This window comes from Manis pentadactyla, chromosome 7 (assembly GCF_030020395.1).
Source record: "Manis pentadactyla isolate mManPen7 chromosome 7, mManPen7.hap1, whole genome shotgun sequence".
Classification (NCBI taxonomy): Eukaryota; Metazoa; Chordata; class Mammalia; order Pholidota; family Manidae; genus Manis; species Manis pentadactyla.
Window position 1 is genome coordinate 74,906,639 of NC_080025.1, and position 26,557 is coordinate 74,933,195.

The 26,557-nt window shown below is 40.9% G+C and overlaps 1 protein-coding gene across 1 annotated transcript; it reads left to right on the forward strand.

Annotated features, from left to right (window-relative positions):
- Window positions 1–13,526: 13,526 nt before the first annotated feature.
- On the forward strand, window positions 13,527–18,375 carry FZD1 (frizzled class receptor 1). The gene has a single exon (XM_036911779.2). The coding sequence runs from the start codon at window positions 14,323–14,325 to the stop codon at window positions 16,261–16,263; it is 1,941 nt and encodes a 646-aa protein (XP_036767674.2). The 5' UTR covers window positions 13,527–14,322; the 3' UTR covers window positions 16,264–18,375.
- The last annotated feature ends 8,182 nt before the right edge of the window (window positions 18,376–26,557 follow it).

Consider the following 26,557-nt stretch of genomic DNA (forward strand, 5'->3'; position numbering starts at 1 on the left):
GCCACCCACTGCCTGGCTGAAGAGAAACTCTAGGTCTGACGAATGCCATCTCCCTTATTTTGGGAATATGTCCCTTCTGCCCTGGTGATAGACCCTGCTGGAGAACTAGTTCCACTAAAGAAGGAATGAAAAGGCTGTTCACTTTGATGAGTAATGTACAGGCTAGGCAGTGGGCCCTTGGGGACAATCTGCCAACTTCCACTTTGTCTGTTAAATATTTTCTATAGAAAGTTGGTTATTTTTCTCTTCCAATTGCTAGAACAATTTCAGTGAATTATCACTTGTGATTTAAGTTTTTTATACTTAGTCTGCCTATTTATTATTACTATTACTTAGTGATATTCCTCCAAACAGGTTGCCATTGGCTTCCCTCCTCCCCTGCATATGAACTTTCTTTCACTTGACTGGGATCTAATTGTCTGATGCTTCTTCAGTTTTTCTCCCTGCCACCCAAGGATTTTCTGGATTTTCTCCCCAGTCCCTCTTTCAGGGGAAGAGGAGCCTCCTCCCTCCCAAGTCTAAGTCAACCTCTACTTCTGCTAGAAACCTCTCCCTGGCCGCCTCCATGAGAACCTCACTCCATCAATCTCAAACATCCCCCCCGACACTCCAGTCCTACTCTGTGCCTCAGCCTTGCTCTCCTTATGGGAACATTTCCCTGTATCCATCAAGAGGTGTAATCTTTTTAATTCCTCCAAGCCTTTCCCTTCTTTATGGCACACTCTCTTTGCTGGCTTCCAGAACATGAAGTCTGGATTTTGTCTCTTTGCAGTTTCTGTTTCATTTACTTACTTACATTCCTTCCCCTACCCCAAAACACAGGTTTTCTCCAAAGTTTGGTCCTTAGCAATTTCTTTATTCTTTAGAATTTCTCTTTTGATGGTTTGTCCTTCACATTCTTATTCCTCTTGTGTCTGACAGGATATTTGTGTGTTGTTCCTTTCAAACAGCAGATGAGTTTCATTTATAAATAAAAATGCAATGCCCTCAAAAATTTTTTTAGAAATAGGAAGCAGAAAAATATCAGAAGGTTAATACACTGACAAAATATATAAGGCTTACTCTAAGAATGGAAGAGTAGTTCAGGATTGGGAAATGCATTAACATAATTAACCATAGATTGAAAAAGACAAAATTCATACAATTACTCCATAGATGTTGAAATTTGATAAAATTTAACATTCTTTCTAATAGCAACTCTCAACATTGGGGATCAATAGATACTGTTTCTTTAACATGATAAACAGTTCTCATCTCAAATGTCAACATTATCCTTAATGAGAAAACAGTAGAACTGTTCTCATTAGATCAATAATAGAACAATTATGCCTAATATTGCCAGTATTACTTAGGATTATTCTAAAAGTACTTGCTGACACAATTAGACAAGAGAAAAAAACGAAATGTGGAAAAATAACACAGGGGAAGAGGTAAAACGGTTATCAAAAAAAATCTTAAACATTAACTATAACACTGTAACAAACAATAGAGGAATTTGATCCAAATCTGTTAGATAATATGCAAGGATGCAGGCATTCTCACCTTTTGCTAGTGAGAGTGTAATTTGGCACAGCTTATATGGAGAATTATTTGGTAACAGCTATCAAAATTAAAATATGCGTGACCTTTAGCCCAATAATTTCATTGCTAGGACTATATCCTTATACTTGCACAGGTACAAAATGTATAGATATAAGACATTTATTGCAGCTTTATTTGTAATAAATGATTAGAAGCAAATACCCATGAATAGGGGACTGATTAAATAAATTATGGTACATCATGCAGTAGAATATTATGTAGTCATAAAAAGAATGACACAGCTTTGTGTGCATAGAGTGTGGAACTACCTCCAAAATACATTGGTTAAATGATGAAAGGAAGGTGTAAAACCATGTTTATAGTAACTTACCAAGTGCATACAAAGAAAATAAATAAAAAAGATACATATGTGTGTTCTTTTATTTAAATACCTAAGGAACTGCCAAAAGGGTTTGTTTCTGGAAGTGAAATAGGGAACTAAGAGAAAAGGGTAAGAGGAAGATTTATTTTTTGCTCTATGGTTTTGGTATTAATTGTTAGTAAAACAATAAAAAAGTACTGGTAAAACAAAAATGCTAAAAAAAAATCCAGAACAAAAAAGCTCAACAATAATAAAAAATCAACTGCCTCTTACAGAAAAGGAAAAGAAACCCATACAGATTTCCTTCAGTGGCTATTGCTGTGTAACAAACAACCCCAAAGCCAAATGGCTTAAGACATCAAAAAGTTATTATGTCTTACAATTCTGTGGGTTGACTGGGCTCGGCTGGACAGTTCTTCTGCTTCCAGAGTATAATTGAGATTATACTCCCAGGCACTGCCCTCAGTTGGGAGTATGGCTGGCACTGCAATGTACAAGATGCTGCTACAAACTCCAGTACTTTCCTCTGTCCCCTCTCATCACTCAGAAATCCCGGAGCTTCCTGACAGCAGAGCAGGACCCAAGAACACAAAAACAGGAACTGCCTATCTTTCAAAGGCTTAGGCCTGCAACTAGCACAGTGCCACTTAACTCTTCTGGTCAAAGCAAATCTCAAGGCCGACCGTGATTCAAAGGGAGGGGAAATAGATTCGGTCTCTCAACTGGAGGAATGGCGAGGAATTTGTGGTCCTCTTTAACCCACCACATTAGTCCACATTTGCTCAGCTCAAATAGCTTACCATGGTAGCTATTTGGAATTATTCCTTAAAGTGTTCATGAGTCTGGGTCAGATCATCTTATATAACTCCTAAGAGTTAATGTTTCTCCAAAAGAACAATATAACTCAATTTCTGGCCTTAGGTTAATAGAAAAGTAATTTTATAGACTCTTAAAATTCAAGAGCTACTTTAAAAACTATTTAAAATTCAGCTAGACCATATATAGGTCTGTTTTATAGCTACAGAGATCAGCTGGCATATCTATAAAATCTAGAGAAAGTAGGTGAAGTGAATTTTAACTGACCTTTTTTTCAAAAAGAAAAGTCAATATATTCCTGTAGAAGATGCATATTTCTGGAAGACAAAAACAACCATAAATAAGAGGTGTCAAGTAGCTCCAGTACTAACAGCAGAGAAGAGCCTGCTCTGGACACCCTGCCCAGGGACTTAGCAGTGTCCTTACTGGCCACCAGGAGTCCTGGCTTCCTGGGAGGGCTGATGAAAGGGAAATGGGATTCCAGTTAAGACTTCCTGTCCACCAGAATTAAACTATGCTCTTGGCTATAATCCAGCCTTCTCTTGGGTCCTCAGATACGTCTGACTCCTTCTTACTTCTGAGTTTCTGTAGGCACCATTCTTATTTATCATGTTGCCCTACTCTCTCTCCTTCCCACACTTTTCCTTTTGGCTTACTTAGCTCCTCTTTATCCATTTAGGTGATGGGGTTAATTCTCATTCATAGTGAACTTTTCTTTGAACCCACCTCCTTCCCAAAATTAGGTCAGATGCTATTGGGTGAAATTCCTGCTTCTGTTGTATAAATAATTTTGCAGAGGCTCACCTCACCTCTTCTCTGGCATCTTAACCCATTGTTCAGGGGTAACCCCCACAGCCATCTGTACACCAGACCAGCTTCCCTGGTTCTGATCATTAGTGCAGACACTACCCTCAACATGAACCAAAGACATCCACTTTTGAACCAAAAGACTTGGAGTTTTAGTAATTACATCACATTAATGAAGCACATCAGAAGGAAGATCCATAAACTCCTGTCAAAGAAGTAGAGCTAATTTGGTTATTACACTTGATTATCTCCTCTCTGTATCCTGTTAGATATGTCTATGACTTTCCCATGCATTCCTTTCTTTGATGAAGCTATCCAGAGTTGTCTATGACTCCCAACCAAAGACTTAACATAATTTGTATATGAACTGGAATGAACTCATGTATGCATGTATAATGAATGGTGTAAGTATTTGTTCAGTGGGTTTTTTGGTGCTAGAATGAAGGCTCTGTGAAGACAGGGAAGATGTAGGTCTTGTTTGGTATTATATCTTGAACAGTAAGGAGAGGGCTTGCTACATGGAAGGTGCTCCATAAATACTTAGTGAATGAATGAATAAATGGAAATACAAGACTGATGCAGCTGCTTAGGAAGTGCCTGGGAAAGAATGCAAATTCATACAGCTGGGTGAAAGGAAGAGACCATCACGGGTTAGATTTCCATGTTGGTGAGAAACACTTTGAATGGAAACCCTTGATTGCATTGCTCAGGTAGTCCCATAGCTCAACCTTTGGAAAATATCCTATGGCATCTGATGGCAGGAAGAGTAAGCACAATGACCTTGTTTACCTTGGGATTCCAAGATTAGCTGCAGGAGCTTTCTTATCCTAGATGGAAAAATCTCTCTAAACTTGGGCGGTGCCGGAGAAGAGGATGGTAGCTCTGTGAAGCAGTAGGCCCTCAAGGACTGTGTGGCCCATCACAGATTGACTAGTGAGAGAGCAGCTTTGGAGCAGGAACAACACTAGCAGGGGCTCTGGAGGTTGGTGTGTGGGGACACAGCGGCCATGACAGACATTTGCAGTAGGGAGAAGTCTGGTGGTGAATGGAAATGAGAGTCCAGAGGAGACCCCCCTTCCTGTCTGTGCCACTTCCCTAGAAACAGAGCTGGCAGAGTTGAAATTTTAGTATCCATATTGGTTCTAAAGCCACAGAGATTCAGGGTTGCCTCCTACCACCCAAGCTCTTGGCACCTCCAAGCTGGTGTCACAAAGGTCACACTACTTTAGCTGCCTGATGGGGTATTCTAGTAAGAAGCAGGGTTCCTGCAGGACACAAGTTTTTAATTCATCCTGGAGGCATGTTTCTTTGCAGTGTTATATATATTTTTGTAGCATATGAACCTGGTAAATAACTTGGTCTGATGTACGAAAATTGAGTTTAAAAAATGGGAGCTTTGTATTTCTGTGCTTTTTAGCTATCCACTTTCTAATTACCCTGAAAGATGAAACAACATTGCATTAGACTATGTCTTGACAAAAGCCTAATTCTGGATGCAAAGCTGTCTCTGAACTTTGGAAAGATACCCAAAGAGTCAGAGACGAAAGTCTGTTTCCCAGCAATCACAATACAGTAACCCTCTGGTCTCATGACTCACCTCATTCTTCTTGGGGAAGGTTCCAGCTCTACCAGTTCATACCTGTTCAATCCTGTCAGGAAAATACTCTGCCAGCGTACAGGTGTCTATGTAGAGGTGAGACATTTTGCTCATTTGCTGTGGGTCCGAGACCACAAAATCTGTTTTAGTAACAGTTTCATCCAAACCGATCCTTAATATTTGGTGAGGACCCGTAGCTTTAAACTGTTGGTTTAACCGTTGTTAAAAAGCTCTCCCCTAGTTAGCTAAGGAGGAATTATAGCTCAGTGGTTAAGCCCCACAGTCTGTTAGCTAATCTTAGTTCAAATCTCCATTCTCTTCAGAAGCAGGGTTCGTTAGGGTATAACCGGTTCCTTATCTTCTCCAAGCCTTATTTTCCTCTTCTGTGAAATGGAGATAACAATAGCACAGGCAACCGGCACATAGGAAGCACTCAGTACATGTTATTATTGTAGCTACTTAACCCTGTAATATCAGATAAAAATATTTGATAAGTTCAGATTTCTTAGTGTGGCAGTTTTTAAAAATTGTTACCAATTCTTTGACACTGCTCCCATTGGAGTGGTGTCCACGTCTCCCACTTGAATCTGACCAGGCTTGTGACGACTCGGGCCATTAGAATATACTGAGGTGAATCTCTGGGACTCCCAAAGCTAAGTCGTGAAAACATACGCAGCTTCTGACTCATTTGCTGGTGCCCTGAGCTACCACACACAAACTGCCTACGCTGAGTCTTCCATGCTGGAGAGGCCGTTTGTAAGCACTCTGGCTCACATTCCCATCAGAGTCCAGCCATCCCTACCTAGGGGTCATGCATTTCGGAAGTGGATCCTCCAGCCCCAACTGTTCCACCCTCAGCTGCCTGAATCACCCCCTAGCTACTGAAGTCCTCCCAGCTGAGTTGCTAGGCTTTGTTGCATATAAATAAATCATGCCCGCTGTCAGTGTCCAAATGCCTGAGTCCATGAATCATGAATATAATAGAATGGCTGTTATTTTACGCCACTAAATTTGGGGTGGTTTGTTACATAAAAATAGGTGTATGAAACATTTAGAAGCTAACAGATTTGGGGGTAATAATGGGATAAGAGGGGAAATTAACCATGTCAGAATCATCAGATCAATCCTGATCTATGTGCATATCTTTTCAAATATATATCAGTTTTTAATGATGGCAAAGTTTACTTTCTTCTTTCTAAGCTGAAAGTCCTGTGTCAATCTGAAGGGACTACAGCAAACAGAATGTCATATAAACTCCTGAGACCGCAGGGCCCCCAGGGAAAGCACCTGAGCCCGTGTAGATGAAGACTTCTCTTACTCGTTCATGAGGGAACTGAGGGGAAATGAAAGCTGAAAAGAAAAGGCCTTGGTTTAAACGGACTGCAACTGCATTCGACCTCTCAGATCAATAATGCAAAGATTCCTAAAATCAATGTGCCAAGGCAGTTCTATCAAATGTACTTGCCTAGTCATTAATATTCTGACTTTTAAATGTAAACATGCATAGCTCTTTGTTGTGATAAGAATTACAGTATATTAAAGCCAGCAAGATACACAATACCCATTAGATGATCACCCTATTTTTATAAATGAGGAAACTGAGGACCAGGAGAGCAAGAAAACTCACCAGGATGAAAGGAACACTGGTGCCTTCCTCACAGCACAGAAGAATGCTCCAGTGTTCAGGCCTTTCTTCTGATGCTGAGTAAATGGAAGACTGGTGAGTACATCCCCTAAAGGTCTACCCTTGGGTCAGAACAGATCAGAGGAAAGCTACATTTTTGTTTACTTTTTGCCTCCCTGTGGAAATGTCTTCCTATCTGAGATGCACCATTATATCTCAATTTCCATCATGGGTGGGTATAAGTAATGGCCATCTGACATTGCCCGATGGAGTTTCATATCCTTTATTTGCAAACATCAAAATGACTGTCTTGGACCTAGGTTCTTGGCAGAATTTCGTATTTCCTAATGAACTTTCTTTAATTAGGTTACAAAAGCTATGGTGCTTACCTTGTTTCCCGTGGGATGCTGCTGTGGTCACCGCATTTGAATTACAGCCCCTTTATTGACAGGCTCTGGGAGCTAGTTCGCTTCTAAAGCCTCCATTTCTGCATCTTAGTTGAGGGTCGTGTCTTGCTAGCTGCATCAGCCATGTTGTGAAGATTAAGTCAGGCACTAGGGTTTGATGACAACTTTCATAGGGAAAAACATATTTTTCTTTTTTTTTTAAATATTGGGATTTCTTTAGTCTCAGGTATCTAATAAAGGACAAGTAGCCCTCCTCTTTTCTTTACCCTGGCCAAAGAAATGTTGTCAGATCTCAAATGAAGATACTGGTTACATGTGCCATTTGTTCTTCATCACAGTTCCAAAGATGTTATTTTAAGAAGAATTTGCACTAATACCTTAGAAACCATGGACTGACTTCCATGTCCCCTTCAGCCAGAGGATTTCAGGAAGCACTCAGTACATGTTATTATTGTAGCTACTTAACCCTGTAATATCAGATTAAATTATTTTATAAGTTCAGATTTCTTAGTGTGGCAGTTTTTTAAAATTGCAATAAACAAATAATAAACAAAAGAAAAATTTGACCAGATTATGATTTTAAAAGATGTATAACATTGTTTCCCCCATACACAAAAAATGTCAAGTTGGCCAGAAGGAAGAGCAGAAATGTTCACTTATTGAGGCACAAGTTTAACTTAGAAATTTTTCTCTCAAAAACTTCTTTCTGCACCAAAATGATTCCAAATTTTGCTTCGTATACCTTAGCCAATCAGAGGAGCCTCTTCCAGCTCATGCAACATACGGTTTTAATTTACAAGGGATCATCTATATTTCTTTCCCAAGGCCTCACAGAATGACTGCATTTTAAATCCAATACAAATGCCTATGTTTTTTGCAAGTTTTCCCAAGTATCACAAGTTTTATACTAGTGATAGTATACACTATTTCCAATTGCATAATGACAACAGAATTAATGAGAGCAGTCATGGATAGCTTTTTGCATCTGACCTTTCTGAGAAACTGAGATTTAAGTAATACATTTAGCAAAATCATCTTTTATAATTTAATCTTTGAATTACAAGAAATATGGGGGTAATTATTATACTAACTTGATAATTCAGTGACAGTGATTTATTTTCCTTTCATCCTTCCTCTTTTTAAAAAAAATGTGTTTTCTGAGATTTGTGTATAAGTAATCCATGATTCTTATTTAGACCTACTGAACACACCCATCTATGTTAAGTTTTTGAGTCCTACCATGTTTATAATGTAAATTCTAACCAATTACGACTGGCTCTCAAAAGATGTTAATTTTAGATCTTCATATGAATCAGTTATAAATGCCCTATGTAAGAGAAAAGTCAAGATAATAAAAAGTCTACTTTGATAACTTGTTTCAGGAAAAGCAATATTTTGTTTTAAAAGATGGACTGTTCAAAGAGAGTATATAAGTGAGGCTCTGCTTATAAATGAATCCAAGAACTATTTCACCAATGTCAGATTTGTGTAAGCATGAAGAAAAAAATGAAGACAGAAAAGATATTTAGTTTTAGAATTGTTGCAAAAGAATACAGGTAAGAAGTAACTTATACATAAATTCCTGGGTTGGAAATTTAAGAAGAAATCAGGTATAGATCTATGGTGAACTAATATCTCTCACCTAAATTGTCTCTACAGACACAGTATAATTGACTCCAAGTGATGCTTCCCAGGAAGGAAGAAATAGCATAATCTGAGCTTTCTCTATTAACTATTAGTTCCCTAGCCAACCAATATCCCTTCCCTAGGAATTCAAAGAGAAGAACTGGGAATTCAAAGTATAGAAGACCCAAGTTCTCACTTTCTGCTTCTGACATAAAAAAGTGAGAGGTGAGAGTTCAACCTGTAAAGTTTAGTTTCAAGATATAGTAGGTCCAATCCAGCATTTCTCAAACTGTATTCCACAGAGCATGAATGTCAAGCAAAACATTTACATAATGTGTGTGTGCATGTATTTCAGACGTTATGTATATGTTGGTATTCTACCTATGGGAAATACTAGGTAAGACAAAATGTTAAAAGGGTTCTTTACTTCAGGACTTTGCAGAGGTTTTATTAGGTTAACATGAATCTCAAATAAGGTCATAGAGTTTGGCCTTTTCTAAACTTATTCAAACAAATTTATTTCACAGAACATGCTTGGGGAAGATATTGTACTTCACAGAATGTAATTTGGAAAATGCTGGTATAACTCATTAGTGAGTCCCAGTGTTCATACCTCTACTGTCTATATCCTAGTACAGAAAACTTCATCATATTTATCACCAACACTGAGGAATCACCATGACCTGTACATCTCAGAAACCACATATTCTTCTGTAATTTTTAGGAGTAGACATGTTCACATAGCATTACTCAGTGGACGTCCATGGACTTGGCTCAGACAACTAAGCACTTACAGGCTATGGGACTATGGGCAAATTACTTTACTGGTCTGAGCCTTAGATTCTTCATCTATTTTTTTTATTAAAGTATTATTGATATACAATCTAATGATGGTTTCAAATACACAAAACAGTGGTCCAGCATTCACCCATATTATCAAGACCTCTTCCCCTCCATTGCAGTCACTATCTCTCAACGTAGTAAGATTAATTGCATTCTCTGTGCTGTACTACTGTCTCTGTGACATACCTATATTGTGATTGAGAATCATTGTATCCCTTAATCCACTTCTCCCTCCCCACCAATCCTCCCCAACTCCTCTCCTTTAGTAACCACGAGTCCTTTCTCAGTGTCTATGGGTCTACTGTTATTTTGTTCCTTCAATTTTGTTTTATTTTTATACTCCACAATAAGTGAAGTCTTTTGGTATTTGTCTTTCTCCACCTGGCTGATTTCACAGAGCACAATACCCTCTAGATCCCTCCATGTTGTTGCAAATGGCAATATTTCTTTTCTTTTTATGGCTGAATAATATTCCATTGTGTGTATGTACCACATCTCTTTATCCATTCATCTATTGATGGACACTTAGGTTGCTTCCATATCTTGGTTATTGAAAATAGTGCAGCAATAAACTTAGGGGTGCATACATCTTTTTGAATCAGAGATCTTGTTTTCTTTGGATAAATTCCTAGGAGTGAAATTACGGGGTCAAATGGTATTTAGATTCTTCATCTATTAAAAGAAGATAATACTTAGTACCTACCTCAAAGAATGGTAAAGTTTAAGTGACACAATGTAGTATACATGTACATTGAGCAAAATAGAGTAAAAAATATATGGTGGGTGCTCAAAAATGTAGTCTTAATGTGTGTTATCATCTCTGTTTTTCAAAAAAGATAGTTCAAGCCTGCTACCCACAAGCCAGAAACAAAACGACTCACCTAAAAGCTCAAGGTCTGCCAGGCTGCCCCTTGGAGAATTCACCCCATGTGCTTGCATGTCTATATGCACTCAAATGTATGTAATTGGAACTGGATCTCTAGCCCTGGTAACTACCCACATTCAACCTGGCATAAGCAGTCTGGAGAAACTTCAGAAGATTTGGAAAAGACCTGATAAAATAAGATTTTTGATATACGGAAACTTGACTGAGTCTGATGCTTGAAGAACCAATATCAAGGAGGAACTGGGTTATGCTTAGGTTTTGCCTAATTGAAATATTTTTATTACAAAGTTAATAATAGTTCATATTTACTTAGTAACCTTTATCTGTGGGTCTCAAACCTTCTCTACTTCCTGAGAAAATAATATATTTTAGATTAAAGTAAAAATATGCTGCTTATATTTCTCATCTAACAATTTGTTATCCACTGCCTTCATCACTTCCCCAGAAGACCTTTCATAACACTAATTATTATTGGTTACAACTATGAACTGTTCCTGATTTTAATAGCTTCCTCTGTAGTTTTGATCAATTAAATACTGTATTGGTATACAACATAAACAGAAAACCTAGTTTTTTTAACGTTGGAAAACAACTATCAGGAAATGATTTCTTTTTTAACAGTTGCAGTCACACAGTCCATTGAGAGATAACTTCTACAGAAAACTGATTTTAAAAAAATAAAAAGAATGTCAGCTACTTTAAAGAACATAGGAAGGGTTGAAATAAGCATCTAACAAAACTCAAGCCAAACAAGCCCATTTAATCTGTAGCTCATCCCTCAACATTTCTGAGTCTAATATTCTTAATTATGAACTGGAGAAAATGAACTAGTTCCTAGATAACGTCTTTGGTATCTTCCAGTTCCATGATTTGGTTAAGAATGACCTCTTTTTTCTTTTTAACTCTGACAGTATTTCTGAGCCTCCTTCCTAGTAAATGCCATTGCCCAGTGGAAGATAAAACAAGTTCAAGAATTTCACTGGAATGACTTCTGAAGCAGGAGAGTGTTACCTGCTCTGATGAACAGAATTGAGCACCTTGCCATATTCCCTGTGCCTTTTCCCTTGAGAGAGGAGAGGGAGGGTTTAGAGTGATGGAGATGGTGGATGCTTAAAGCATGTGATGCTTTTTATAATTAACACATTAGAATAGATTCACTTTACACCCAGCCCAGTCACCAAGAATAACCTTGAGAGAATGGAACACAAGACAAGTCTTTACAAGAAAGGAGTCGTAGAAGGAAGGTGGCTTGGTAAAATTTTGAAGGATGGGATACTATCAGCAGAAGCATGAGCATCAGGGTGGAAGGCTAGAGAAAAAAGTGTCCCTGAGAGACTATGGATCAGGATGCTGGAGGGTAAAAATGAACAGTTATGGATTATGAGTGCTTACAGGACCTCAGAGAGCAACTGTGCTTCCCAACTTCCTTTTTATATCAAAATCCTTCATGGATTATTGCCAACACACACACACATACACATATGCTTTTTATGGATTTACTACATCCATAAATATTTGAGAAATGATAGTATATGTATCTGAGATAAATAGATACCATTCCAACAGGTAAAGATTTGACTGCAGATTCTTTGGAGACACCATCATGCATGGTGATGAAATTCACATGCTCTGTTGGTATGTAGCACAAGTAACCCACCTTATGGTTAGACCTCCATGTCTAGACTAACGTTCATACTTTCCAGTGACAATAGGTCTCAGGTTCCCTCTTCACAGTCACCTTGAAGCCAACCCCTGTACATGTGGGAAAAAGTGATATTCTGCAGTTCCCTGTCATCCATGTAATTCAGCCCAAACGTTTTAGTATGGACTAAAACTTTTTCTGCCTTCCACATAACAACTCAGACATATTCACTATCCTGCCCCCCTTTTTGCTTTCAGCAATGTTAAGTACTTCAGACCTCTGTCTTTTACACTTTCCATCCACCTCTCCCTCAGAACCCTCCTCACAGGTTTCCAGTGGCTGGCTGCTTCCCTGGTGTTCCTGCAGCTTTGAGATAGGCATTATGGTAACTGATCTGCATTTCTGTGCACCACTGTACTATACCCATCTGGTTCACCTTTGTATTCTAGTACCTACCAGTGCTTATAGCATAACAGGGGCTTGGTGAGTATTTATTATTAGACAAATGACTGGATAAACAAAAAATAGAAAATAATTGTAGAAAAGTATCCCAAGAAAGAGTGTAATCATAGGCCACAAATCCTATGTAGGATTAATAATACAATGGCACTTTATTGCTAAAACTGAGTCGGTTTATTCTTCTTACAAGGAAAGCAACAAGAATGTAAGTCAGCTGAGATGGACTGTATTGTTTTGAATTAGGAGTGTGCAGTTTGCTTTTTGCTTTTAGACTTTGTTTTTAAGCCTGACATCCCCAGCTCTGCGTGCCAGTGGAAGACCACGCTGCAGACCAGCTCAGGGCACTTCACTGAATTCCAAGGGGGAGCTCCCCCAGAGCCGTGGGTGCCCCTGCTTTGCTAGGCTCCCAGTAGCTCCCAAGGGCCCAGGCTGCCCGCAAGCGCAACTCCAGCCCAAGCCACCTCTGGGGTCTCGAGCAGTGAAGACACTCCCAAAAAGAGGTCGTCTGGTTCTCAAGTTTTTCTCTCTGAATATTTAATGGATGGTTTCTCTTTGCTTCTGACTTGATAATGAAGATGAAAAAGGAGTTTGACTACAAGAAGGAGAATAGTAGCCGACGGCGCATCTGGCTTTACTTTTTAAATTCCCTCAAACTTCGTGCTCGTGTTTGGTTGTTTGTCTTCATCTCACAGCTATCCCGTGAACTTTGGGGGGCGGGGAGGGCGGTAATGGCGCGTCCAAAGCCCGCCAAACACAGCCCGAGAGCTCTAGGATTTATGAGAGGAGTATTTTTAACAAAACCTCGACAAACATAAACTCAAAGAAAGCCGTGTGCTCCTTAAGTCAGGCATCTGTCCTGATTGTACCGTTCGGTTTGCTTTTTGTAACCGGCATTAAGAGCAGGATTTAAACATGAAAATGGATAAAAGAAAAGGTAAGTCCGCCGACTCCCATTCATTATCTCCAGCATCTGGGACCATTCTCCTACTTGTCCTCGCCCTTTCTTCCTCAAAAGCAAAAGCAACCAAGCCTGTCTCGCTTCACAGCAAACCCACTCTTTGTGCCTGAGCGGTGCCCCTGCCACCACTTCCTCCTCCTCCCGCCCGTCGCCGACTCTCGCTCGGGGAAGCAGGCGGCAGGCGCCCTTTGCGCCGGGAAGCCGGTGCTGCGATTGGGCGACGGTCCCTGAGCCTCCAGTTCCGCGTCGGTTTCAAGGCTCCTCCCTCCCGGTGAAAGGCAGACTGCGGGGCGCCTGGAAACCGGTCCGAGGGCGCGCTAGGGAGAGAAGAGCGAGCGAGTTGAGGGATTGACACAAATGGTCAGGCGGCGGCGGCGGAGAAGGAGGCGGAGGCGCAGGGGGGAGCCGAGGTCGCTGGGCGGCTGAGAGTTGCGCGCTCTACGGGGCCGCGGCCACTAGCGCGGTGCCGCCAGCGGGGAGTCAGCGAGCCGGGGGCCAGGAAGGCGGGACGCGACCCCGGCGCGCCCGATACACCCGGGCTCTCCCCGCCGCCCACGCTTCATGAATCGCAAGTTTCCGCGGCGGCGGTGGCTGCGGGACGCGGAGCGGGCGCCTGGGGAGCGGGTCGAGCGCAGTTCGGGCTCGACGGCGGGCACCGGCGCGGGGGAGAGCGCCTCGGCCTCAGGGGGAGCCGCCGCCGGCCGCGCCACCGCCGGCCCCAGCGGAGCGGCGCCAGGAAAGGAGCCGAGAAAGTATGGCTGAGGAGGAGGCGCCTAAGAAGTCTCGGGCCGCCGGCAGCGGCACGAGCTGGGAACTTTGTGCCGCGGCGCTCCCCGCTGGACCGCTGGCGGAGAGGAGCGGGGACACGGGCGCCCGCCGCAACCGCCCCCCAGCTGACTCCGGGAGCTTGGCCTGCAGGCTGCTGCTACTGCTTTGGCTGCTGGAGGCTCCGCTGCTGCTGGGGGTCCGGGCGCAGGCGGCGGGCCAGGGGCCCGGGCCGGGCCAGCAGCCCCCGCCGCCGCCGCCGCCTCAGCAGCAACAGAGCGGGCAACAGTACAACGGCGAGCGGGGCATCTCCATCCCGGACCACGGTTACTGCCAGCCCATCTCCATCCCGCTGTGCACGGACATCGCGTACAACCAGACCATCATGCCCAACCTGCTGGGCCACACGAACCAGGAGGATGCGGGCCTGGAGGTGCACCAGTTCTACCCGCTGGTGAAGGTGCAGTGCTCGGCCGAACTCAAGTTTTTTCTGTGCTCTATGTACGCGCCCGTGTGCACAGTGCTGGAGCAGGCTCTGCCGCCCTGCCGCTCCCTCTGCGAGCGAGCGCGTCAGGGCTGCGAGGCGCTCATGAACAAGTTCGGCTTCCAGTGGCCTGAGACGCTAAAGTGCGAGAAGTTCCCGGTGCACGGCGCCGGGGAGCTGTGCGTGGGCCAGAACACGTCGGACAAGGGCACCCCGACGCCCTCGCTGCTGCCAGAATTCTGGACCAGCAATCCCCAGCACGGCGGCGGGGGGCACCGCGGTGGCTTCCCCGGGGGCGCCGGCGCGTCGGAGCGAGGCAAGTTCTCGTGCCCACGCGCCCTCAAGGTGCCCTCCTACCTCAACTACCACTTCCTGGGGGAGAAGGACTGCGGCGCGCCCTGCGAGCCGACCAAAGTGTATGGGCTAATGTATTTTGGGCCGGAAGAGCTGCGCTTCTCGCGCACCTGGATCGGCATCTGGTCAGTGCTGTGCTGCGCCTCCACGCTCTTCACGGTGCTCACGTACCTGGTGGACATGAGGCGCTTCAGCTACCCGGAGCGGCCTATCATTTTCCTGTCTGGCTGCTACACGGCAGTGGCGGTGGCCTACATCGCGGGCTTCCTGCTAGAGGACCGGGTGGTGTGTAACGACAAGTTCGCCGAGGACGGGGCGCGCACGGTGGCGCAGGGCACTAAGAAGGAGGGATGCACCATCCTCTTCATGATGCTGTACTTCTTCAGCATGGCCAGCTCCATCTGGTGGGTAATCCTGTCGCTCACCTGGTTCCTGGCAGCTGGCATGAAGTGGGGCCACGAAGCCATTGAGGCCAACTCCCAGTATTTTCACCTGGCTGCCTGGGCCGTGCCGGCCATCAAAACCATCACCATCCTGGCGCTGGGCCAGGTGGATGGTGACGTGCTGAGCGGAGTGTGCTTCGTGGGGCTCAACAACGTGGACGCGCTGCGGGGCTTCGTGCTGGCACCACTCTTCGTGTACCTGTTCATCGGCACATCTTTCCTGCTGGCAGGCTTCGTGTCCCTTTTCCGCATTCGCACCATTATGAAGCACGACGGCACCAAGACCGAGAAGCTGGAGAAGCTCATGGTGCGCATCGGAGTCTTCAGTGTGCTTTACACAGTGCCAGCCACAATCGTCATCGCCTGCTACTTCTATGAACAGGCCTTCCGGGACCAGTGGGAGCGCAGCTGGGTGGCCCAAAGCTGCAAGAGCTACGCCATCCCCTGCCCCCACCTCCAGGCAGGTGGAGGCGCCCCTCCGCACCCGCCCATGAGCCCAGACTTCACAGTCTTCATGATCAAGTACCTTATGACGCTGATTGTGGGCATCACTTCAGGTTTCTGGATTTGGTCTGGCAAGACTCTCAACTCCTGGAGGAAGTTCTACACCAGGCTCACCAACAGCAAACAGGGAGAGACCACCGTCTGAGACCCGGGTTCCAGCCTGTTCCCAGCACCCGGCCTGGTCCCAGCCCTGGCCCCTCACCCCCCACCAAAGCTGGCCCCCTGGAATCCTTGCCAAGCCTGGCTACTTGAGCCTTCCTCACTAGCCACTCACTTTTGCAGGCTCCTTTTAACAGCACAGCTCCTGCAGAAGCTTCTGTCCCTGGGGGCAAACGGACTCGAGGGCACAACTGCCAAAGAGGGATGGACAGACCTCTCTCGCGCCCACACTCTGGTACTGGGACTGTACGCTTTTATGATTGTAAATAGCCTGTGTAAGATTTTTGTAAGTATATTTGTATTTAAATGACCGATCACGCGTTTTTCTTCTCTCCATTTTTTCTTTTTTTGGTTTAAATTTTAATTATTTAGGGCAGTTAAACCATTTGAGGCTTTTCCTTCCTACTCTTTTTGGAGTAGTGCAGAGAAAAAACTTGAGTGCACCCTCTGGGTGCTCTTTCAGGTCCTGGCGCACCTCCCTGCAGTGGGTGGGGTGCGTCTGGGGCTGCGCGGCCCGGGTCACTTTCCGCCTCTGCTTTCTGCTCCCTCCCTTGGTTGCTTGGGGTCTGGACGCCTTTGGTACTGAGCTCTGCAAAGCTTCCAGATCCTGGGGTGGGCCCGCACCCCGCTCCCCCCAACCCTCCACCCCAAGTCTGCCTTTGTCGGGGCAGTTTGCGCAAGCTTGTCCCAATGAAGCTGAGTATTTCACTGTCGAGAACCTCTCTTCTAGCTTCCAGGCAGGCCTCGGATGTGGGCGCTGACAGCCCGGCCTCCCTCTGCACTAGGCTCCAAAGCCCAGACACACTTCTCCTTCCACCTAAGTTGGTTAGATGTTGAGTGGGATAACCAGTGCCAAACTTTTTCAAGTCTAATTTTTGGTGGATGAGCTCATTTCAGTCTCTTAAGTGTCTAAAACCTGGTATGTCTTTGGCTAGCGTCATGGAAAGATGTGGTTACTGAGATCTGGGAAGAGGCATGAAGCTTTGTGTGGGTTGGGAAGGACTGAAGGTGGGGGTTATAGAATGTTAACTAATTGCACACTGATGCCTGGCAACCTGCCCCAAGGACTGAGACAGCCTGTGTTTAGGTTTTACCGCTCTGTGAAATGGAAACGTTAGGTTACCTGGAAAGCTTTGTTAAGGAGTAGATCTTTGCTTTCCTTAATAGGACAGCTGCATGGAAACTGAATATGGAAACTTGAAGGAGATTTCAGTGTAATAGATTTCCTCAAAGTGAAGTTTTACTCTCTTATTTTTAATCAAATAATGATTAGATATCAGAATGTTAAAATGTAAAAGTTGTACACTTTCAACATGTTATTACGATTATTATTCAACACATTGTGAAGGAGGAACAATCCACATCACTAATAACACAGTAAGATTCCAGGAAGTAAAGGAGGTGGAATAATTGATAGGATTAGCTCCTGAAATCTACAAAATACAGGCATGCATGCTAAAGGGAAGATGTGTGCAGGTCTATTGCATTAAATCCTGTGTGCTCCTTTTTTGGATTTACAGAAATGTGTCAAATGTAAATCTTTCAAAGCCATTTAAAAATATTCACTTCAGTTCTCTATGAAAAAGAGGAGAAAAACAATCCTCTTGATTGTGTTGTTTTAAACTTTGAGAGTTTATCAAAATGCTGGTACTTAGGACCTAAATTTATCTATGTCTGTCATACCCTAAAATGACAATGGTCTTTGGATTTGGTATGCATTTATTCTGCTCACTATCAAAAAATCATCTATATTTATAGAGGAATAGAAGTTTATATATATATATGCATATATATATATAATACCATATTTTTAATTTCACAAATAAAAAAATCAAAGTTTTATACAAAATTATATGGTTTTTGTGCCTGAAAACAAAAGAGCTGAAACTGTATGAACTATCTTTACATTTTAGTATCTCGTAGCCAATCCCACAGTGTGTAAATTCAGGAATTCAATGAAAAACTAGCCTTGACCATTAGGTCCTTCGAAAGAATCATCCAATTTGCGTTGTTGTGATTGATGTGGAGTCCCTAGAAAAGATCTGCTCTCATGACAGTGACAATATAAAATAGAAGTTTGAAAATTATTTCTTTACTCGAGGATTATTAAAAAAAGGACTCTAATTTTAATGCTAAAGTTTTTTTTTTTTCTTTCAAGGGGTGAATTTACATGATTTTTACAGTCTGGAGATTTATTTTTAAATTATCAGCCATCACTTTGTCACAATTTTTGTGAGGTATTATCTTTTCCATAATCTTGGTTATTCCAAAATCATAAATAGGCTATCAATAAATGGTTAACTGTGTGTTTTTAAGCATTTTAAGTAGCTTAAAATGTTGGGTGTGTAAGGCTGTTATATTGTTTGCTTCTGAAGACTCCATTTTTATAATGTTCAAGAAACCTCTGCCAGAAGAATTATCCAGTTGGTCTACTCTTAGAATTTATGTATATGTAGAATGTATATAATATACACTAATTTTTGTGAAATAGATGCAAAGTTTACTTATACATTTTACAATATAGGAATAAGATTATCAGAAATGGAAAATGTCAGTTGGAAAACCTTAAACACCTTTTGCAAGCAAGTTTCTTATTCCCTTATAAACTAAAAATATCTTTATTAAACTTAACCATGGAAGATTTTGTGGTAGAATGACAAGGGGCTGAAATGAAGACCATTGATACAATAGAATTACTTTCATGGTTATAACACAATTGTCTTTTAAGTCAGCGTTTTTTTCAAGGCAAGTGAAAAAATTGTATCTAGTTGAAAATATAGCATTCAACTTTAAGTAGCAAGATGCAATTTTATGTTCTTTTTTTCTTTGTTTCACTTGTCTAATTATAGTAGGTACCTGAAAAGATTTTATTGTATAGACACAAAAAAATTAGCAATTCTTAGGCCAAATTAAAACATGTCTCCTCACTAGGTAATTAGATCAGATAATTTCTAGGAAAAAAAAATTTTTTATAATTATTAGTCTCTAGCCAAGGAATAAATATAAAGCATTCTTATTGTGGGTGTCCTTTATATGATATTAATACAGATTTGATGCAGAAAGGCTTTATAATGCCATGTTGAAATAGCTTTAAAAAACATTTTTAAGTCACCACCAGGCTTTGTTTCTAGAAAATAACTTATTTTAAATTGTGTAGCATATTGAAAGGCAGTGTATTCTTTGTTTCAATACTGGTGACAAAATAAGACTTGCCTGGAAAACCATAAAGCTACTGGGAATACAGTCCCATTAACATGCTGTTTCCATGACAAACCTTATTTTCAGACGGTTTGGTTTGCCCATTTTATTTTTTAAACCAGCTAACAATTGGAGTCCATTTCCCCCCTCACGTTCTGCTTGATTCAGCTTTTGCAATAAATGTATATATAGTTTGAAAGTCTTCTGATGCTTTAAAAAAAAAAACAAGCCAGTTTTCACTTAAACTTTGTGGGGGCAGAAAGTCATATTTTTAATCTCAAAGCCAGCCAGTGTCAAACATATGCAAAACGGCTGGGGTGGATTTTTCGGTTTGTCTGGGGTATTCACTTGTCAGCCTGAATTTACAGCCTTGGTCCTTTTGTCCTCACTGAGCACTGAAGCCTTTCGCTGTAGTTGCATCATTACTAAAGTCCAGGATTTAACTAGGAAAAGAGCCCACAGTGAAGTGTTGGTAGCTGATTAAGAAAACAATTGCCTACCCCACAGACCATTTCAGGACTTGGGTGGCTTCGGATCACTTTCATTGATAGCATCTGTCAGTCTTGTTACACATTTGTTTTTTTAAAAGATGCTGTAATTTCAGTGTGTGTGTGTGTGTGTGTGTGTGTGTGTGTGTGTGTCAACTTCAGCTACTCTTGCTTTTATTGCTTTCTAATCCATTTATTGGCTATGGGCCACATTTTATGTGATGTACATGCAATTAATTGAAACCAGTTGATATGACACTGATACATGTCTGATTATAGTAGTCTGGGTTACTGGGGCCTGAGAGGTAAGAATCAAGTGGTCATTATATATATCTTGAGGTGGACACTAGTGATCTTGTTATTGAATAGTTCATGGAATATAGTAACTTCAAAGTCTTGCAGGATTAATGTCAGCACCGTAATGCGATGTGGACTACATATAAGAATGCTCCAATTTCATTACTAAAAAGGAATTGCCATACTACCTTAATTCAAGGCCTTTATTTCAGGCCCTTATGTTTGAAATGGAGTTTTACAAGGGAAGTGCCAAACAAGGTAAAATTTATTATGGTGACCCCCTAAAATTTATATCTGTATTTTGAACTGTTGGCAGAGGCCAATAGCTTTCAGAATGTAAAAAACAGTATTGAGTTTCAATATGATTCAGAATTCCCTTAAACTTTTTGGATTTAAGTATTTCTATTCACCTTGGTCATACCTCTTGACAATGGTTGTGTTAAACCATTGCAGTTATTTGACAAAATAGCTTTTTTGGAAGCTGGTGATTAAAAGACTCTAGACTAATTTTCATTAAGTTTTATCATGATGTGCAGTGACAAATGACTACTTCATTACAGAATCACATTCCTGTTAAATACATTAACACTTCCTTTGGAGATTTTTGTTTATAAGTTGGTTTGGGATCCTAATAACAAGTCAAATAAAAGGATTTCTCACAGAAATCTTCCTCATGTAATGGACAGGCTCAAGCACAATCTGTTAAGTACATCCTACAATTAACATATAATAAATATTCGGAGAGTTATCATTTTTAAAGTCAAGCAGAATCTTAAATTGCTAGAAAAAAATAAGATATGTTCCAATAGAGATTTTCCTAAATAAATCCTTTTAAGATGGTGATATTTTCGAGTGATAAAATTCAAACCACCCTGTGTTTCTTAAAAGAATCATCAAATCAGTTGAATGGCACATTCGTATAACAATTCTAAAGGCAAAGTATTGAAATGGTACTGATTTGCACATTTTACAAAGACATGCTTTTTAAAAAATTGACTTGCTTGAAGACAATACTTCCTAAGTTTAAATATGTAATACATGTATTTCATGTAAAGGTCTCAAATTTCATTTATAGTATAGACTGTCAAAACATGTTCATACGAATACCGTGATTAACATGAAAAGGAACCACTATTGCTGCTTTGAGATGGTTCTCTATGGCCTGAATTTCTTTTCTTTCCCTTCTAAAAACCAAGTATCCTCTAATTTGTGGCTATCTCCATGTTTCAGATCTCAATACCTGTTTGAATTAGATTTGCAGGGGAATAACTGCAGGATTCCCCTATAGACTAAGTGTGGCCTTTATTTCCTTTCAAGCTGGCAGTGTGTCCTTGCTTAAATGAAGCACTCAGAAGGAGTGCTTGCCCTTGGAAATGCTTGTCTTTGCAAACACAGCAGCAAAGACCTGGGAGTTACACAGGCTAGTTAAATGCATATTCCAGTCGCCAAGGGCTGCTTGATTGCCATAGGGAGTTTTTTTTCTTTAAAGCTAGATTGTTCTTAACCTTATCTTTCCAACACTTGGAAAACATTTTAAGAGAATTTTAGTAAGTACTCTGTCAAAAATTCATAATTCAGATAGGATGACCCATTGCTTAGGTTTGCCCAGGATTTAGGGTTGTCTTGGGAATGTAGGACTTTAGCAAAACCATAATTCCTGAGCAAACTGGGATGGTGGGTCATCCTATTCCACAGATAAAACTGTGTTCTCAGAATAAGAGTAAAGGCTGCTATGACGGTCACTGGTCTGGCATTAAAAATATTCCACTCTACCTTTAGCCTTTTTTCTTTACCAGATGAAAAGCCAGTGAACACAGCTTTTTGTAACTGAACTTCACAGTGCGTACCAATCAGCAGAGCTGAGTGGAACTTGAAGGTATAATGAATAAACTGAATTGATGTCTTAGTCGTCCTGCCTTCTGCTTCCTGAAGGAATGGGGCATCAATATGGGAATCTAACTGACCACTGAGCCCTACTCTTGCTACTCATGAAATCAGGTTAATTGGCTATTTTTATAAAAGACTCTCAAAAGTATTCCCTTGGGATGAATAGAGTTTTTGTTTTTTAAAATTCATGTTAAAATTTATCAGATTGTAAGGAACTGTTCTGTTTTTGCATATTTGTATATTTTGTTTTCCTGTACAGTAATGCAGTCTGCTGTAATGAGATTACAAACTCAAACAGGATTACCCTGATATGGCTAAATATCAATTTCTCATATTTTTTTCCAGAGGTAAGTAGGTTTAACACTCACACTTTCTCCAAAATGATACGTCGTAACTACAAGAAGGAAAAAGAGATAGAAAATTTGAAATTCTGTAATTACTGGGAACTGTAGATTGTAGCATGCAGACCGTGCAATCTACGACTTTCACATTTCTATTCACATGAAACTCTCCAATCAGTAGGTCACCCCCTTTTGGTACTGAGTTTATCCTTCTTGCCATCCTTATTCATCTACTCTTGTCATCCTTCTTGTAAATACACATAAAATTTCACTGCCTTTGTTGTTGAAACTAACACAATTCTTGCTATCTTTTAATTAAACTCAATGTAAAGAAATAAAAAAAGATGTGCAGATAATGTAAACCAACATCAGCCACCTCCCTTTCCTGGGGTGGGCCCTCACGGAGGTGAGTACAGCAGTTGAATGGAAACACCTCTCGAACAGGGCCATAATCCTGGATTGCAAATATGACCTTTCCTCTTCCTCCTTTTCAAAAAAATCAATTTCAAGATAATAGGGAACTGGACACAGAGGTGTTGAATGTTATCTTGGAAAGAATGTTGGACTTTTAAGACCTGGCTGGAATCCCAAATAGCTCTTAGCCTGAGATCCAGTTATCTAAAATGGTAATAATAACAATTTTTTACTAATTCATATGGCTGTTGGGAGGATCAAAGAAATAAATTATTAATGCTATTTTTAGCACTAGAGAGTAATCTACAAATCGTAGTCTTCTCTGTATATTTCTTTTCTCTTTTCTTCATCTACCTATTCCTCCCCACTATCCCCCTCCTCTCCTCTCTCTCATTTCCCGTAATTCCCTCTCCCTTCTCTTCCTTTCCCTACAGCTCACCATTATTGCTGATAGAAATGGAAAAGGCATAGTGCAAACTAATGCCATATTTTTCCTGCATCCTCTTTTCAGGCCAAGAGTATTTTACAAGACCTACTCAGGTAAAAGATTAAGTTAATGGGTAACCTTAACATTAAATGACACAAACAATGTTCTATATATTAATCAACTAGTAATACTGCTCTTCAAGTGTAAGTGCATTTCTGTGCATTCATGCCCGCTTTGGGGTACACCGTTTCAAATTCAATTTATGGTGGCTGACAATTCTGACCTAACTGGTAGGTTGCACACTTGGGTTACATGACAACAGCCCTTCGAGATCATTCTAAATTATGACCAGGAAGAGAATCATAATTTCCTTTTAGAAATATGTTTGCTACCAGATTGATAACTAATTGAAGAATTGCAAGAGTCTTTATTTGTCCTTATTGACTATATTGCCAAAGGGAGCTTATTCAATAGTGGTTATGAAAATGGTCCTTTGATGCTATTGAAACATACTGAATATATTTTGATGCTTGAAACTGAGCAGGGTTGAGGGCTTCTATCAAAGCAGTTCATTGGTCATTTCATTATTTTCTCATATAGCAAAAGTAGCTAATCATTTCAGTTTCTGGTCATCCCCATGATCTAATGTATTGATTTTTTATTGCCATTGTAACAAATCACCACAAACTTGAAAAACAAATTTGTTATTTTACAGTTCTGTAGGTAGGAAATTTCATATTGGTCTCAGTGGGCTAAAGTCAAGGTGTTGTATGAGTGTGTTTCTTTTTGGGCTAAAATCAAGATGTTATATCTCTTTCTGGAGGCTCTAGGGGAGAATCTTTTTCCTGGCTTTTTACACCTTTTGAGGCCACCCCCATGGCTTATGGTAGCCTTCATCTTCAAAGCCAGCCACACTAGGTCAAGTCTTTTCTCTCACTGTTTGATTCTTTCTGGGTGGGAATGTTCCCCTGCTGTTAAGGACTCATGATCGATACAAGATAAGGTTCCAAGGATTAGAGAGTAGATATCTGTGGAGGACCATTATTCTAACTGCCACATCTGTGTTTACCTGAAGGACATAGCTAAAGGATCTTTCTTTTAGAAGTATCCCGTAACATCTTATTCTATACAATTCTGTTTTTTTTTTTAATTCGCTTCTTGAATTTCTTCTGTTCTCCATTTCATTTTCTCAAAGTATGTTTCTGTCTGTGGTCAATTCTTCATTGATATCCCTCCACCCTCTACCCTATTTTCTGTTAAGCAGTCTGCAGATCAGTCCTAATCCTCTAACTCTACAGATTTCTTTATATTCCAGATGTCTTCTTCCCCTTCGCTGCTACATAACCTCTCCTTTCCTACCCTTTTTGTTATCCTGTGTGTCTTTTCAATGCATATCCCTGTAGATTCAGGTTTTGTGTCTGACCTATGCAGAAATAGGCCAGGAGGTGGTGATTGACTAATGTCAACTAACTTGTCCCAGGTGAATACATATAATCCCACTACCTCTTAACAACAAGTGATGTAATTATATGGTTTTCATCAGAAACACATTTGTTACGTGGTTGCATTTTTGCCCTTTGGAAGGGCTGGATGTGAGAGAGAGTGGACAGACTTCATCAAATCTCTGATTAATCTGATCTATATTTCTAGATGCAATTATAGATTTTAATTCTTTATGAAGTTACCATCATATTCATAGGGGAATTTTTTTCTCATGATATTTAATTTAAACATTTGTTGAAAAAGAAAAATCTGAATTGCCATTGCATTTTACACAAAATTCAGGTAGTGAGTACACCTGCCCTAGTTTAAAATGTTATGTTGACATTTTTGGAAAGAAATTTTTCTAGGATTACAAATGCAGCCTTAAAAATGTTCTCTAAAATGTAATTTTTAATCTACACTAGAAACTAACCACAAGATATTTTTTTTTCTATCGAGACTGTAATGGCTAAAAGTACATATTTTCTTCCCAGATACATATACCTCTGTTTGGGGAAAATGTGCCTTTTTGAGCAACTGTTTAAGAAGAAAGATTTCAAGTGTTCATAACTATCCCCAAATATGCATTATTTTCAAGCATCTAAATTTGCAGAGATTATGTAATGATATAGTCAAATTTCTAAGAATTAGTAATGAGTTAACATATACCAAGTTATCATTTTATACTGTATCATTTACCCTCTTTTAAAATTTTACACCATTCATCCTCTCTCTCACATTTTTCCCCAAAGTAGGGATAATTCAGTAATAGATCAGAACTCACTTGAATGGAGCAATGGCTTTACAAGTAAAGAAGATGTGTTTTTTTATAGTACACAGCTTCATTAGAGCCAAGCTGCATTAATGCAGGAGGTGTAGGGGTGTTTGAAGATCTCAGATAAGGCAAGTTACAGTGAAACCTTATTTAATACTGACTAAAATGAAACCAGATGATCCTCAAGATATACAGTATTTATCAGAGGTGACAATGGATTAATTCTTAAATTAAGAATTCTTAAAATTGAGTGCACATGAAAAGAATGGGGGTTTCTGATCTCATTTCCAGAAACTGATTTTGTCTTATAGGGGAGGAGTTCAGGAACCTCCATCCTGGCGACTCTGATGCTGGAGATTGATGAATGCTGGATAAGGCAGAGCTAAGAAAATGGGTAAAGGACTCCATCAAGAAGGGGAGATGGCTTAGAAAAGGGACACACCCGCAGCCCCAAATGGGGGCAGGGCGCTCTTGGATGAAACAGGTAACAAGACACACAGCAATAGCAGTGCCAGCAGGACCCTGTGCTTCACCAGCCTCTCCTTCCATTTTGCTAGGGGCAACTGATGTTTCTCAAGCTTGTGTGAAGTGTGTAGCAAATACAGCTTTAAGACAAGCCCCTGGCCATTCTTCTTACCTGCAAAACTCCTCTTACAAAGACTTCCCTGGACTCAGGGCTCGAAAGCTATGAGAACTAGCTTTTAGAACTCTCAGTAGGGAGCAGAATTGTCCTGCCTGCATTGTCTCTGTCCCTAGAAATCTAAATCAGGAGCAGCTGGCGGCAGCCTGACAGACCCCTCTCCCAGGCCACTGTGTGGTTTGCCCAGGTCTAAAATTTTTTTAATTTTAATGTTTTAAAAAAGGATAGGGCTTTAATTCCATAACTGGAGGTTAACTTGGAGTTATTTCTTTAGTCAGAAGATTTTCAGAGTCAAATCAGTTTGCCAATCACTAGGTAGGGAAAAGAGGGA